The sequence below is a fragment of the Pseudonaja textilis genome, chromosome 1, assembly GCF_049901715.1.
Source record: "Pseudonaja textilis isolate UNSWEBS1 chromosome 1, rPseTex1.2, whole genome shotgun sequence".
Classification (NCBI taxonomy): domain Eukaryota; kingdom Metazoa; phylum Chordata; class Lepidosauria; order Squamata; family Elapidae; genus Pseudonaja; species Pseudonaja textilis.
This window is the reverse complement of record NC_141990.1, coordinates 164,693,512-164,708,774: the sequence shown is the minus strand read 5'-3', so window position 1 is coordinate 164,708,774 and position 15,263 is coordinate 164,693,512. Positions and strand designations below refer to the sequence as shown.

General features: G+C 36.1%; 2 protein-coding genes across 11 annotated transcripts in view; one reads left to right on the top strand and one right to left on the bottom strand.

Annotated features, from left to right (window-relative positions):
- RPE (ribulose-5-phosphate-3-epimerase) overlaps window positions 1–3,647 on the top strand; it is a 45,485-nt gene extending 41,838 nt beyond the window's left edge. Inside the window, exons 6-7 of the mRNA XM_087942015.1 lie at window positions 2,574–2,617; window positions 3,534–3,647. Of these exons, the coding sequence (XP_087798141.1) occupies window positions 2,574–2,617; window positions 3,534–3,546 (57 nt within the window). The 3' untranslated portion in view covers window positions 3,547–3,647. The remainder of the gene's footprint in view (window positions 1–2,573; window positions 2,618–3,533) is intronic.
- KANSL1L (KAT8 regulatory NSL complex subunit 1 like) overlaps window positions 1–15,263 on the bottom strand; it is a 48,948-nt gene that overhangs the window by 30,102 nt on the left and 3,583 nt on the right. For 9 of the 10 annotated variants that reach the window (XM_087941482.1, XM_087941606.1, XM_087941672.1 and 6 more), the window contains exons 2-4: window positions 10,654–11,759; window positions 3,477–3,618; window positions 367–561 (exon numbers count right to left, since the gene is read on the bottom strand). In XM_087941482.1, coding sequence (XP_087797608.1) covers window positions 367–561; window positions 3,477–3,618; window positions 10,654–11,732 — 1,416 coding nt within the window. In that variant the 5' untranslated portion in view covers window positions 11,733–11,759. Of the gene's footprint in view, window positions 1–366; window positions 562–3,476; window positions 3,619–10,653; window positions 11,760–14,848; window positions 14,932–15,263 lie in introns of all 10 variants that reach the window. The other variant, XM_087941378.1, reaches the window with a different exon arrangement.

Genomic DNA, 15,263 nt, shown 5'->3' with positions numbered 1-15,263 from the left:
GTAAGCAAGTGAATGGTGACAAGGGAGTGAGAATGGGGAAGATGGTAAAGCAGGCCAACATACTGGGTTCTGGAGGCCTCTGAGGACCTGGCCGGGCAAGGTGGGAGGGAAATAGGTGGCTGGGTATGCTGCTGGGGGAGGAGAGGGACTGCAACATTTGTAACTTTGAAATAGATTTGTATTTAGTATTTGGGGTGTGTGTTGTAACTTCAAACGTTCATTGAATGGACTGTCGTACCTCAAGGATTATCTGGATTGTCACCACTTTTTCATCTGGGAGAAATACTTACAAAAGTATAAGTGTTTTTATGGATTATGAGTTAAAACATAAATGATTGAAAAATTATTTGAAATATGAAAAAATACCTGTTTTTCAATATTACGAAGAAGCAAAGTTGGACTGCTGGGTGACATTTCAAAATCATGTTCTGGCCAAACATCCTGCCTCTGTAGGAAAGTTTGTGAATTCCCTATAGAATTCAATGCCTCTTGATCTGGTAATTGTGTACGTTTCTTCAAGATTTCTTTTGGGACTGAACATTCTTCTAAAATCACCATTCCCTAGACAATAGTAAATGAACACAATCAGACTGATAATCAGAGTCACCTTGTAGGGTAGATAGGCTACATAAAAATGAATTAAAATAAATAAAAATCTGAAATGTAACACTTAAACTCCCCAAAATATTAATTGAAAGCTCCACAGAAAAACTAGGACATTGCTGGGGCAGAAGAGTGATATAAAATAGCTTCATATTTAATTGCATTAACTAAAATAGCAGGAAATAGTTATAATCTGTTCCATATAATCAGTTGCATTAAATATATATCTTAGTTCTGTTCAAACTTCAAAACCAATCAATTTTGAACACGGACCTTAAGGGACAACCAAACAACCTGTTCCTTACATAGAAGTCTTATTATATTCTAAATTGTTTTGCATAGGATTGCCTATATTAAAACTATAATTCTTCATTGCTTTTCTTACTGATTTACATGCATATTTATATCTTTTTTTAACTGCCAATATCCTTAGTGATCAGTATACATACATTCAAGATAACCCTTAGTTACTGTACTTTTTTCCTGGGACAATTTAAACTGGAAAAGTGATGCTGAAATAGCTCTGCAGCAAGATATCTTTAGTTGGGCAATCCACACAATTCTAGTGAAAAGCAGAGCCTTTCAGTTAAACTCAACTCCTAGTGACTTTATGGATATATCCATGCAATTTTCTTGTCCACAGATATAGTTTGCCACTGACTTCCTCTACTCAATCTAATGCAGTTTTTCCCTGAAAATAAGACCCAGACTTATATTTTTGGGGGCTCCAAAATAAGCATTAGGGCTTATTCTCAGGGAAAGACGATATCAGGGTGATCAGTGTGACTGGGCATCTCACTCCCCTGGTGCACAGACAAGACATGGTGAGCACGTAGGGGCCGACAGTGTCCAGTAACTGCTGAGGTCCCCCAGCCCTTGGTCGGTGCACTCTGGGGCTGCACAGCCTGCATAGCGTGGGTGAGTTGATTACCTGTCCACGTGGAGGCAGAGATATGAGTGGAAAGCAGGTGATCCTGACGTGGTACACAGGCCGCAGCTAAGCCAAGAGAAAGACTCCTGTAGCTGCCCAGCCCCTCTGTCCTAACATCTCTTGGCTTGCCTGCAGCCCACACAGCACATCCAGATGCCCACTCCGGCCCACCAACTCTCGGCTTTCCCATGGCCTGCACAGAGCATGTGCCTCCCCCACCTCTGCCTGCTAATTAACTCACCTACATTGCACAGGCTATGGTTGCTGCCGGACACCATCAGCCTCCACTCCCTCTGCAACTCTGGTTCTGGTCACACCCACCCACACACCCCTGGCTGATGACTAGGGCTTATTTTTGGTGCAGGGCTTATATTAGGAGTATGCTAAAAATCAGGCTATGGCTTATTCTCTGGTTAGGTCTTATTTTGGGGGAAACATGGTATATAATGGCTGATATACACTGGAGTGTCTCACTAAAGAACTAATCAGGCCTGAACCTCCTTTGCTTCTGAGCCAGATGAAGACAGCCAGAAAAAGACACACTTTTTTAGCTGGGATTTATTTTATTTTATTGTTTTTTGTTTGCTGATATACAGTAATATTCAAACTTCTACCACTCTCAGGAAAAAGATGGAAATCCTGGGAAGAAAATTTTCTTACTCTTCCTCTGGACATATTGATTATATATAAATACTGATACCGTATTTTTCAGAGTATAAAGCACACTTTTTCCACCCCCAAAAGTGGGTGGAAATGTCTGTACATCTTATACAGTGAATGTTGCCGAAGTCACGCCCACCCGCTGGCCCCCATCCTTTAAACTCTTTCTCCCAGCAATTTGCTTCCTTGCAGCAAACAGTCTGTTTCAGCTTCAGCACAGTCTGATTAGCAGAAGCAGCTGATTGTTGGTTAAATCAGTCTCCTGACAAATATGCTGTGTTGAAACTGAAACAGGCTGTTTGCTGTTTGCTGCAAGGAGGCAAATTGCTGGGAGGCAGAAGCAGATTTTTTTTTTCTTGTTTTCCTCCCCAAAAGCTAGGTACGTCTTATACTTTGGAGCATCTTATATTCCAGAAAAATATGGTAAGTATTAGGAATTAAATGACTTTAATTTTTTTTAATTCTTCCTCATGCTTTTACAGTAAGTTAAAAACTGAAAATCTAGATTTACTGTAAGTAATTAGTTAGGAACCAAAACATAATGTAAGATGTTGGAATCAAGCTGCTAAGTATATAAAACTGTATTTCTGTTTCTCTGTGTTTCTCCATGATTTCTTATCAAGTACTCCAGAAAAAAATATTATAACCAATGCAATTATAGCAACTAAACATAGAATTAAAAATGTATAACTTTTCAAGGATCGCATTACAAGTTGGTCCTTATTCAGGCTATAAGCTTTTCCATTAAACTTTGAACAGAAGGGATATAATTTCACCATCATCAAATCCAATATCTACATTTCAGATTATTCTTTCGTTTGTCACAGGGTGCATAAAAATCAAAATCAGATTTTTAAAATTTAAATCGGATTTTATTTTTATCAAATTTATTTTAATAAACTGCTTTTGGAATAAAAATCTATCTAAAGATAGTTTTCTATTTAAGATACATTAACCATTTAGTTTATTCAGCGTGAAATGGAGCTTAGTTATGTAGCATGAGGCTGTATATTCTGCAATATTGGGACTGTCAGTGAGTCAACATCAGGTCAGAGGAGGAGCCATTGCGGGACAGAGATGACAGTTGATCTTTAAAAATTATGATTTAAATCGAATTGATTTAAATCAAGTCTTTTTACTAGTGATTTAAATCGTGATTTACATCAAATTCACCAAATTGTCATTTTAGATTTCTCAAAACATTTCTGTATAGAGTTCATGGAAAATACCTATCAACATTTTATTCAACATTGAATAAATACTTTTAATTAATTAATAATACCTTGGTGGCACGAATCTGTCTGTGAAGGTCAGTAAGTTGTTGAATTTTGTATTCCAGCTCAGAAATCTGATCCTGAAGCCATGTCCACTGACAGCCAACTTTAGCTCTTTCTACCAACCATTTCCAGTCAGATCTACAGTTACTGAGAAGATAGAACATTGATTAGACAACAGAAATGATTTTTGTTCATTTTATAAAAATAACTTATGTATTCTGAATCTTTATTTGAAAACCACAAGTCATTTAATAAATTAACTGTGCCTGGTTATTTTTAAAAATTCTGCAAGACATGTGAGTTTTCACATTTAAGAGTAACACATCTATTTTTAATATAAATAGTTGGTTTATACTACCGTAGTCTAGACTTGAGACTACATATATATTCTGCATTATTATTTTGATATATATCCCATTTTTCAAACACTAGTACATTCATGAGTGCTTATCTCTGGGTAAAATTTTAGATGATAGGCAGTTGATTAGTATGCAAGTATTTCTTATGAACAAAGATAGTAAGGAGTTTGGAGGTTAAACTGTACACTGTACAGAACTAGATATGTCTAGTCTAAAAGTACTGGGGAAGATATGATAGCAGTCTTCTAGTACTTAAGGGGATCTCACGGAGAAGAGTGGGTTGACCTATTTCCTAACGGCAGGACAAGAATTAATGGAAGATCATTAAAGAGAAATTTAACCTAGAAATAAGGAGAAATTGGCTGACAATCAGCATGATTAATTAATGGAGAGGCTTGCCTCTAGAAATTGTGGATGCTCTATCACTGGAAATTTTCACCAAGAGATTGGACAAGCACTTGTTCAGAACGGTGTAAGGTCTCCTGCTTAATATTCTATGTTGATATTCTACAGTATATTCTTATTAAAGGTAAATTAGCATTTCTGATATAATTCTAGATCAGTTAAATATGAGCACTTGATAAGCTTAATTCTGATTTCTATTATACAATTCTTCAGGCTATTATTTATTATATTTGGTTTTTTGCATTAGGTAAGTTCTTTTCATTCTGTTCTGACCCAAGCCTTGTTCGAATCAAACAAACACAAAGTATATATAAAAACAAACCTTTTTAATGCGGTGCTGTGAATTCTGTTCATTCACAGCCAAGAGTCATTCAAAACTAATTGTCCCAGATAAGAGCCAGCCCTTTCAAGGTTGCAAAAGGCTGCCAAGGACAAAAGACTAATTGCAGATAAATATCCCAAGCCAGAAGTTTCCAAAAACAAACCAGAGGACAAGAACTCAGAGCATAAAAAACCTGAAGGCTGGCTTTTATCCCTTATAGAAGGGGCCATCACCTTCCAGCCTTACTCCTGAGTCGCCGTGCTGCTTCAGCTGCTCTTTCCTTCGAGCAGCCCTGCACGCACAGGCTCCCCAAATCCCTCTTCATCATTGGTGCAGACTTTACAACCTCCGATAGTCCTGGCCCCATCCCTGCATCACATGTAGGCACCTCCGAATCCTCGCTGTCAGAGACCTCAGCCATTCACACCTGCTGCCGGTGAACCACAACACATTCATTTAATATTTTATTATTGTTCAAGCAGTAAATTTCTATTTTTCCTAATCAGAGCACATTCAGGCAATACACACAATGAGAACTGTTTAATCTCACAATACATTGACAGACTCGACATAGTTTTAGTTTGGAAGCTGTGAGCATTCTACACCAAGCTAAATCCAAAAAAACAGGAATCCCTGGAAGCTTGACATTCAGACAAATCAGCCATTGGTGGACACCTAGAGATAAATTAATTTATACACCATTCAAAAGAGCTAATAAAAAAGAAGTATAAAGAGTACAATACATCCTTTCCTGTAGTCAACATCTAGAGAAACAGGGATTATCAGCAGAAAAACAATCAATTGGGCAGAAAACAATACCCTAATCAAAGAATTACCAAGCAGAAATCTTCAACCTCACCAACACAGACAGAAAAATTATTGTATTCAAACAGGATTCCACAGTATAAGGCCCCCCCCCTCCCTCTCTGTGTGTCTGTGTGTATCTGTCTTGTCTGTCTGTCTGTTGGAATTACTGTTTAAAATAAATATGTTTATTAATAGAAAAGTATTCTACAATTAATGTAATACTTGCAATTTAGAAAGCATTTTGGAATTTATTACAAACAGATGCCAAATATATCATTTGGAGAGAAAATTATACATTGGAGCTAAAATGATACAGGGGCTAAAATCCATCCATAAAAACATCCAACTCTAATCCATCCTCACCTATGGAAGAGTATGGAGTGGTATTGACTTTAGTGAAACCTTTGTCACAGTTGTTGTGTGAAAAAGTAGAACAGAATACAATGTAGCCTGAGTTACTATATAAAAGTGGGATATAATTCTAACAAATAAATTTAAGAAACAAGCTTGTTACTTGGTTATAAATGAGCAATGTATTAGAATTTAAATCTCAATGTTACTGAAAGCCAAAACATTAAAACAAAGAAGCCTTGAAAACACATGACTTTAACACAGTTGGCTAAAATGACAAGCTGAAAACATAGATAGCAGTAAAGAGAATGTGGACTCAAAATGACAAATATATTCCAGGCTGTGAAATGTAGTGCCTCTTACAGTTCTAAATTCTGCTGTACGTAATGGTAGCGCAAACCTTAAACCAGTTCTAGCCCAAGACAATAATAATTAAACATCAAATTCAGAAAAAAAAAAACAGTAGAATATTTATAGTCCATATGCAGCCTCCCAAACTGTAAAGCTTTAAAAAGAAATTACCAAATTGTAATTTTTTGACATTAAAGAACATTGTTAAATATACGGCTAGGAGAACAATTACATTAACTGTATTTAATTTTAACATGTGATTATTTTCCCAATGCAGAGGTGGTATTCAGCAGGTTCTGATCAGCTATGTATGACAGGTAGCAGAAATTTTTAGTTTGGAGAACCAGGAAATACCACCTCTGATTGGAAATTTTACAGTATCCTTCTCCTGCCATGCCCACCAAGCCACACCCACAGAACTGGGAGTAAAAAAATAGAATCCCACCATTGTCTCAAACATATTAATTATGAAATCAATGTTTTATTTTTATTGGGAATAAAACATAGCCTGCAGCACACTACTAAAAGAAAATCTAAAAAATATTCATAGTATAGGCCAGTGGTGGCTAACCTTTTTGGGCTCCTGTGTCAAAAATTGTGTGTGCGCTTGCACATTCGTGTTCGCATGCCAGCACCCAGAAGGCAATGCACACCCTCACATGCCCTACGCATGCGCGCGCAATCTCCACCCACTACGCCACCCCCTTACCTGCACTGTACCTCACAGCTGATTTTCGGCAGGTGTGAGGCCTTTATCAAATCCCAGAGGCTTGAGGAAGGCTTCTGCAGGCTTTGTAGGCCGAAAACTAGGCCAGTTTCGTCACTTCCGGTACGTCTGGAAAAACAGGACGTGATGAAACGGGCCTAGTTTTCTGCCTGCAAAGCCTGCAAAAGCCTTCCTTAAGCCTCTGGGAGTCCGAAAAAGGCCTCACACCTGCCGAAAATCAGCTGTGAGGCATGCAAATGCATAGTGAGGTAAGTTTGCCTGCAGCTGGTGTGCCGGCACAAATGGCTCTGCATGCCACCTGTGGCATGCGTGCCATAAGTTCACCATCACGGGTATAGGCCATAATATTTAGGAGTGGAAGAATGTATTAAATTGGAGAACAGAATGTGACAACTTATCATAGCCTTCAAATCATTAAGTTAATGATTTTCATGCAGTTCTTTGGCTTTGGTATGCATGGCAAGGTGCCGAAGCTTGCAGCTGTAGGAAAATCGTTTTTTTGTGCACTAATGGGAAAAGTATTGCTCTGGCAGGGCATGTGATACAGATCCTAATCATGGCTAAAACCACCTTTGCTATTGGTGGTAAAAACACACAAGAGGTGTTGACATTATATCTAACAATGACTGAAATCATCACATGATAAAACAAACAAGAGTGGCTTCTGCTGTTTATTTTAGTTCCCCTATTTTAAGATGCGGAGAAAGTGTCATTCTTCTTAATCCAGTGGACTTTCAAATTGTATATTAATGAGGCTTTCTACAAGAGGTTTTAGGGCGATATTTCTCTATAAATTTTAGACAAAATGATAAAACAACTCTATTTTCGTGAGAGTAGATCTCGGTAATAAAGATGTATCCTAACTGGATTGAAGTCCCATAAAGAGATTCAGAATAGCAGGGTCTAATTTATAAGGTAACCAAACTTTTTTACAATGAAAAGGAGGACACAAATAAATTGAAGAAAAAAAACAAAGCCATTTGCGCACGGCGCACTCTTGCATGCAGCACACTCTTGCACACGGTGCACTCTTTCACATGGCACACTCTCTCAAAACAATTCTCCTGTGTGGAGCACATGTGTCTCATAATTGCGTCTTGCCGCACTGTACCGAGCCTTGATGAATCGTTATGTCAAATACAAATACGTCACATCACACACAACGGATCGGATCGGTATCGATCAAATACGGAGATTTACAGATTAGTCTTCAAATATCAAAAAGGAGGACATGTAGGAGGACACTTTTCGAAGGGAGGACAGAATTTACAAAAGGAGGACTGTCCTCCCTAAAGGAGGACGATTGGTCACCTTACTAATTTATAATGTAGAAACAGCATTTTGGCATACAGATAGCACCTATGGGGAACACCTTAAACTTCCAAGGACTATGGAGTAGCTGAAAACAGCAGATATGTAAGCCTAGGAAGAGATTAACTATATTTAATTACTTCTGCTGCCCCTTGTATATTGGTACTTGCAAAATATTTGCAAGTACTTTGTTACCTCCATTAGTAAATCATGAAGTGGAAGACACTACAGCATTCTTGTCTGTGGCAGTGGGCAAACTGAGATACTACCGTATAATGTGATCCTTCTATTAGAATGTGTGCATTCTCTTTTATATATAGCTCATGTAAGATATCACTGTATTATTGGCCATATCTAGCATGTGTTGTAGAAAAAAATATTTTTTTTCAAATAATGCTTTTAAAACTTGCAGTAAGTTACATCAAATTTTTATTATGTTCTGGTAAAATGCCAAAATATCTAAATAATCTTAGAACTAGAGTATGATTAGTCACCACCTGAATAATTTTTGGAAGGAGTATGTTATTAATGTGATATTAATATGCCTTCAAAGTACTCAGATATCTTCTACATAATAACTTATAATTATTAACTATTCAGTTCTATCTGTCACAACAACCAACCTTCACTTTTTACTTCAGACAAATTATTTGTTGGATATTTAGGTTTTCAAAAATTGAGCAACAATCATTATCATCTCTTTGTTTTAGAAACTCTTATTGTAGACTGAAATGTTTGGCACAGAACAAATTACAGTGGTACTTCGGTACTCACTGTTAATTGGTTCTGGGAGACGCAATGAATATCAAAAACAATGAATACCAAAAAAAAATTCTGATAAGGAATAATATAGTGAGTTACAAGGCAGAAAAACATTGACAAGTTCTAGCTTGTGCACTGAGTACCAAACAAACAATGAGTACTGGGACAAAGTGTTCATGTCAAAATGCGCTGAGTATTAAATTTGATGAGTTTCAAAGCAGGTACCACTGTAATTCAATCTATCCATTAAACAGTTGGATAATTTTAGGAGGCAATGTCATGTTCTGAATTTTTTTTTATCTTGGAAATTCTTCTCCAGATGATACTGAATATTTATTTCCATAATTCCTGGGTATATGCCACCAATATAAAAGAAAAGAAATACATAGTTGAAAGGTCACAAATTCTACACCCTATACTTCAGTCTTTCTGATACTCATTGGTATTAAAAACGGCTAACAAAACTAGTCCCTGCAGTTTTTTTGGCAAGATACATACAGTAGTTTGCCATTGCTTTCTTCTTAGAGCCAAGACAGAATGACTGGCTCAAACTCATCCAGCTAGTTTCATGCCTAAAGCAGGACTAGAACCCATAATCTCCTGGTTTTTGACTTGATACCATAACCACTCCACCAAACTGTTTCTCAAAAAGATCAAATGCCTTTTGGGAATCAAGTACATACTAATTTAAATAGCTAGTACAAAATTAGATAACTGGATCTACTATATATATGTTGGCATAAAATCAGAACCAGATTGTGTACAAAACACCTATTTATTGGACAAAACACTTACCTAATGGAAAATTTTGACATTCCCAGCATAACACATATTAGGCATGGTTTTTTTTTTACATTAAACCATTTTAGTAGCTATGTAAACATAGCTTAGAGAACTGGCAACTGTACTTTGCTTCACGATATGCTTAATCCTAAACTAAAATTAAGAAAACATACCGCTAATTGTTTTGCTTCTCAATGCACTATGTAACATTACATCTTTTAGCAGTTCTTAGTTCCCATCCATCCATTCCAGAATCAGTCTTGAAGGACCATTTATAAGTCTAACTCTATAGAAATCAAAGCATCCCGTACTCATGGTCCAAGCCTTACTTGAACACTCCCACTCCCAGGAGCTCTTTATTTCTTAGGATGTTTTCCTGTAATTTAAATACATTATTTATATCCTATGCTCTGAAACAATGGAAAACAGATCTCAATAATCTTGTATCATTTTCCTAGTATCTCAATATTATTCTATTACATTTCCCTTAGGTTTCAATTTCTGAAAGCTAAACAATTCTTAAATTATCCTGATTAGGTCTGAAGTTTCTAGTCTCTTGATCATCCTTGTTTTTTTCTGAATCTGTTTCAGTTGTCTGACTCCTTAATAAGTCAGGCCCTGGTTTAATTCTTACGATTTTCTGTAATATAACAACAAAAATTCCATTATAAGTAGAGTGTGGTGGGAGAAATGGGTATCTGAAAAGAGTAAGTTATATGAAGGTTAAACAGTGAAACTCAATTAGACAGAACCATAAATTCCCTTCATTCAGTATATTTACTCATCTTCCCCACTGAATACCAAGGTTTCATTCATTGGATATAACTTTACCATTTAGTAAAATTGCCTCAAAATATCTGCATATTTTAATATTTTAAATGCATATAGTAATATTCATTAATATAACTTATACAGATTTTAAGTATGAAACATGGGCATTGAATTTGAGTATATAAAACCGTTAGATCTGTAGCACTGATATTTTGAAATGCTTTAATGCTTACATTGGCAGAATTGTTTTGGAAATCTGCTCATCGTCATCTTCACTTGAGCTGCTACAAGTTGCTTCCGAATCCAAACTTTCTTCCGCTTGAGACAGCAATTCTTCTGTAGAACAAGCAAACAGCTTGATTTCATCAGGTGCGGTACCCAAATTAGAGCATGTGTCTTTATTCCTACCAGCTTCTAGGGTGTTTTTAACTTTAACCATAGTACATTTTTCATTGTTTCCATCCAAAAGATTGTTTGTATCATGAGAAGCTTTCATTCTCTGTAGCTGATGTTTCACAAAGCATTTCATCTGTTGGTCACAATGTTTGACAATATGCTTTGCTAACAAAATTTGCAAGTGTTTCTGACTTCTTTTGGCCCGGTTTAACAAAGTCTGTTGCTTGCTTACACACTGAAGTAACCGAAAATTTAATTCCTGTTCTTTGCTGCCAGGATTGCAATTTCTTGTTACTTCTGGGGCATCATTGAATATTTGATGGAACAAACCTCCTTTTTTTGTATTAGGATTAACAAATAAAGCCTTGCCATAAAAACCATTTCTTCGATACCACTTATAGTTTGGAAACTGCTTTTCTTCTGTGTTCTTCAATTCAGTTAAGTGTAAATCCAGTAATCTCTCTGTTTTCAGAAAGTTTTTCCTTGTTCCTGATACATCTCCTCTAACTTGTTCTCCAGATTCTGAATTAATACTCTGATTAAAACATGTATTAGTGCTGTTACTTACAGGATTTCTCAATTTGGAGCAATTATGCTCTTCTAAGTTCTTCTGGATACAATTGTTATTGTTTACACTGAATGTTAAATTAGGATTCATTAATAAAGAACAATGTTTAGATGACTGGGGATCAAAGTATTTTAAGTTAAAACAATCAATATTGTGGTTGACTTGAGAAGCAGGAAACAAAATAGAACAAGAAAAACTTGTAGCAGAACCATCATTTATCTTCTCTTTTACTGGTCTAGTACTTTCCATTGCTATTGTTTCACTGGACTCCATCTCTCTTGAAGGTAAAGAAGATGATAAATAGACACTATGACTTTTCATTGTTTTCTCTTGGACAGCAGGTGTCATAGCTGTTGTAAATTGCTTACAGCAAACCTGTAATAAAAGGAAACAATAAGTAAGACTGTCAAATAAAGTTGTGGAATTTTAATTATAGCAAAAAAAAAAGATGAATAATATCAGAAAGAAGTTCAACAAATCCAGCTTTTGCCAACTTGGGTACCCTCTATATTTCAGGGCTTCTATAATCATCAACAATAGCCAGGCCGATTGAGTAATTCTGGGAAATACAGGCCTAATTTCTAGATAGCATGTTTGTAGGATGTCTCTTCCATGACACATTCTGATATTCACCTTTCTACTGATTTCCTTCTGATATAAAAATAAGGACTAGAGTTGCACATGTTTGTAAACTGAATTATATATTATTCAAAACTGAATGCTGTTGACTATGAAAAGTCAAAATTTTTAATGAGAATCTTAATACTTTGCAATCCTAAATACACTTATTAATTACATGAATGCATATATACTTATTTCTAGGTAAGCTTGAATATTTTACCGTAACTACATTATTAAACTTATTTATTTGGAAGAATGTCCAATTGAAATAAATTATTTTTTCTTAATACATTTGGACAAGATTAAAAAATAATATTCTATAATATTCTGTGACATACTACAAAGTGTTTTAGGATAATAATGATGCTACTAACACAAAGCATATTTGTAAGTTGTAAGCATATATTTTAAAAAGATAGGATCAAAAAGATTGCAACAACATTTCATGTATAATCACTTTATGACTGCATTACAAACTTGTTTGTTTATTTATAAAATACCAGCTTATGGCAAAGAATATAAAGAAAGGGGAGAAAGGAAACCACTGACATTCCCCACCCTCATAAAATTTAGTATTAAAAGACTATAGTCAATTTTCCGCTAGAACTGTTAAAAAGACATTGACTTCAGTAAGACAATCTCAAAATTTTAAAAAGTGTGAGATATCTTATTTAGAAGACTACTTCAGCTTACAATACTTTTTTAAAGCTCCAATTTCATAATCAGAATGTTACTGGGAATCTGAGAAAGAAAACAGTCTCAAGTGGGAAACTTGCAATATTGCTTGCTAAGATCCAGCAACCAGGTTACACATTAGAACTGATACTGTTGACATACCTTGGCAAGGAAATCACCTAGCTGATTTACCCTAGTAAGAAACTGTAGTAAGACCAAACCTGCAATTCTGCAACCAATTTTAGTCACCATACTACAAAAAAGATGTTGAGACCTTGGGAAAAGTTCAGAGAAGAGCAACTGAAATGATCAAAGGTCTGGAGACTAAACCATACGAAGAGTGGCTGCAGGTTTGGGGTCTGGGTAGTCTAAAGAAAAGAAGAATTATAGGTGACATGATAGCAGTATTCCAGTATTTGAGGGGCTGCCACAAAGAAGAGATCTAATTATTATCCAAAGCACCAGAGGGCAGGACAAGAAACAATGGTTGGAAACTAATCAAAGAGAAAAGCAATCAGGAATTGAAAAGCTTCCTAACAGTGAGGACAATTAACCAGTGGAAGAGCTTGCCTCCAGAAATCGTGGGTGTTCCATCAATGGAGGTTTTCAAGAAGAGACTAGATAGCCACTTATCTGAAATAGTATAAGTTCTCCTGCTTCAGAGGGGCAGACTAGAAGACCTCCAAGGTCCCTTCCAGCTCTGCTCTATTCTATTCTATTCTATTCTATTCTATTCTATTCTATTCTATTCTATTCTATCCTGAAAGCTAATCATTATAAACTGGACATTATTTGGAGAATATACTGATCATGAAATTAAAAGAAATATTTGAGAAAAATCAAGTTTATTTAAGAGAATTTTAATATTTTTAAAATCTGTATAGGTTATTATGGTTATTATGACGGTGAGAGGAAAGGGGAAAAGATGTAAAATAGGATTCTCTGTCAATGGATGAGAAAAGCACTGCCTAGAGCTTGGAAATCTTATGTATCTCTCATGATGCTTAATCTACAGACATATTTCTAACCAATTAAAAAGAATACAGACATACTTGAGGGGAAACTGGCATAAAATAACCATTTTGCAACAATCCAAGCATGATATATCTAAAATTCTTCATAAATAAATTCCAAATTCCATAGCAACAAAGAGAAGTAGTAGTTCCAGCACTGAGCACCAATGGCTCAGAACAAGAAGGGCGGCCTGACGCACACTTTTGACACACATGCAAAATGATAGACCAACATGCATAAAGTATTTTTCAGATTTAACAGACATTAAGCCCTCTTGTCTTTGTAAAATACAAGTTTTAAGCTTTACATAGTCATAGACGGGGTAGCTGCAGAAATGAGTGAAGTCTAGCATTTTTATCTGAAGATGACTTGTCTACTAGAGCTTACAATGAAATTATAGTAAAATTATATAATAAATTATTCATTCATTATTTTAGATATCGCAAAATTTGAGTAGTCCCATGCGAAAACATTTTAAGGTCAAATTGTTGCTTATTCATTTTTATAACAAGAAGGAGCAGTTGTTGAAAGTTGTGGTTGCCAAACTATGTGCTCATATGGGACCATAGGATATTTTAAATTGTTGAGGGAAACTCATCAATACTAGACATCTCTTCCACGCATGGAAGGCAGCTGACATCCTTTGGAAGGCTGCTCCTTCACCCACTAGAGATGAGAGGGAGCTGATTTTTTTTAAAGGAATTTCAGCTCTTGAGAGGAGACAGTGAAGAATGCCTCAGATGGGTGGGGAAGCCTTACACAAGCCGTGTTATGAGTGTCTTTTCACTCAGGGACTGAAAAACCTGCTTGGATTTTGACAGGGAGGACTTTCAGCTCCTGAATGGAGAGAGAGCGCAATAAGGAAAGAAGTGCAGGATGTCTCAAGGGTTGGGGTGAGGCCCTGGGTTGTCCAGCGCAGGCAGCACACAACTATCTTTCCCTTAAGGAGTGAAAATCCCGCTTGGATTTTGAGCTTCTGAGTGGAGCTTCCCTGGTATTCCTCATTCTGAGGGGCATTCTGGGGTCAATTTTTCTCTTGCAGCCACATCCAGGGAGGTTGCCTATGATTCCATGGACCTTAAATTTCTTGATAATATTAATAAACTTGGTCACAGATACATGAAGGTCTTTGGGGAACATTTTATAGCCTTTACCTTTACCATGCTCGGCTATTACCTTCTTCCTTTCCTCCTCAGGCAACTCTCTGCTTTTCTTTCTCTTGTCCATGTTCACTATGCTGCACACAATGATACAAAATGCTCGAGTGAACACATCACACAAACTAAGATTTATAATCTCTGCCAATACCAATATCCATTTGGTGTCAATGATCTAAAAGCTCTATGAAAATAAGGGATTAACTTGGTTTCAATTAACTGGGTCACAAGAAATTTGATAGGAAACCTTCACTTTGAAATACTAATAAGAATAATCTTAATAAAGTGGATGGTACATATTCTTTAATTTTCAGGAATCAGAAGTTTCACTCAATTTTTCTTTTAATGTAGGTAACGATTAGTTTAAGGTTTTTCAAAGTATGTTTTGTGAAACCCTAGCATTCTCTCCCTT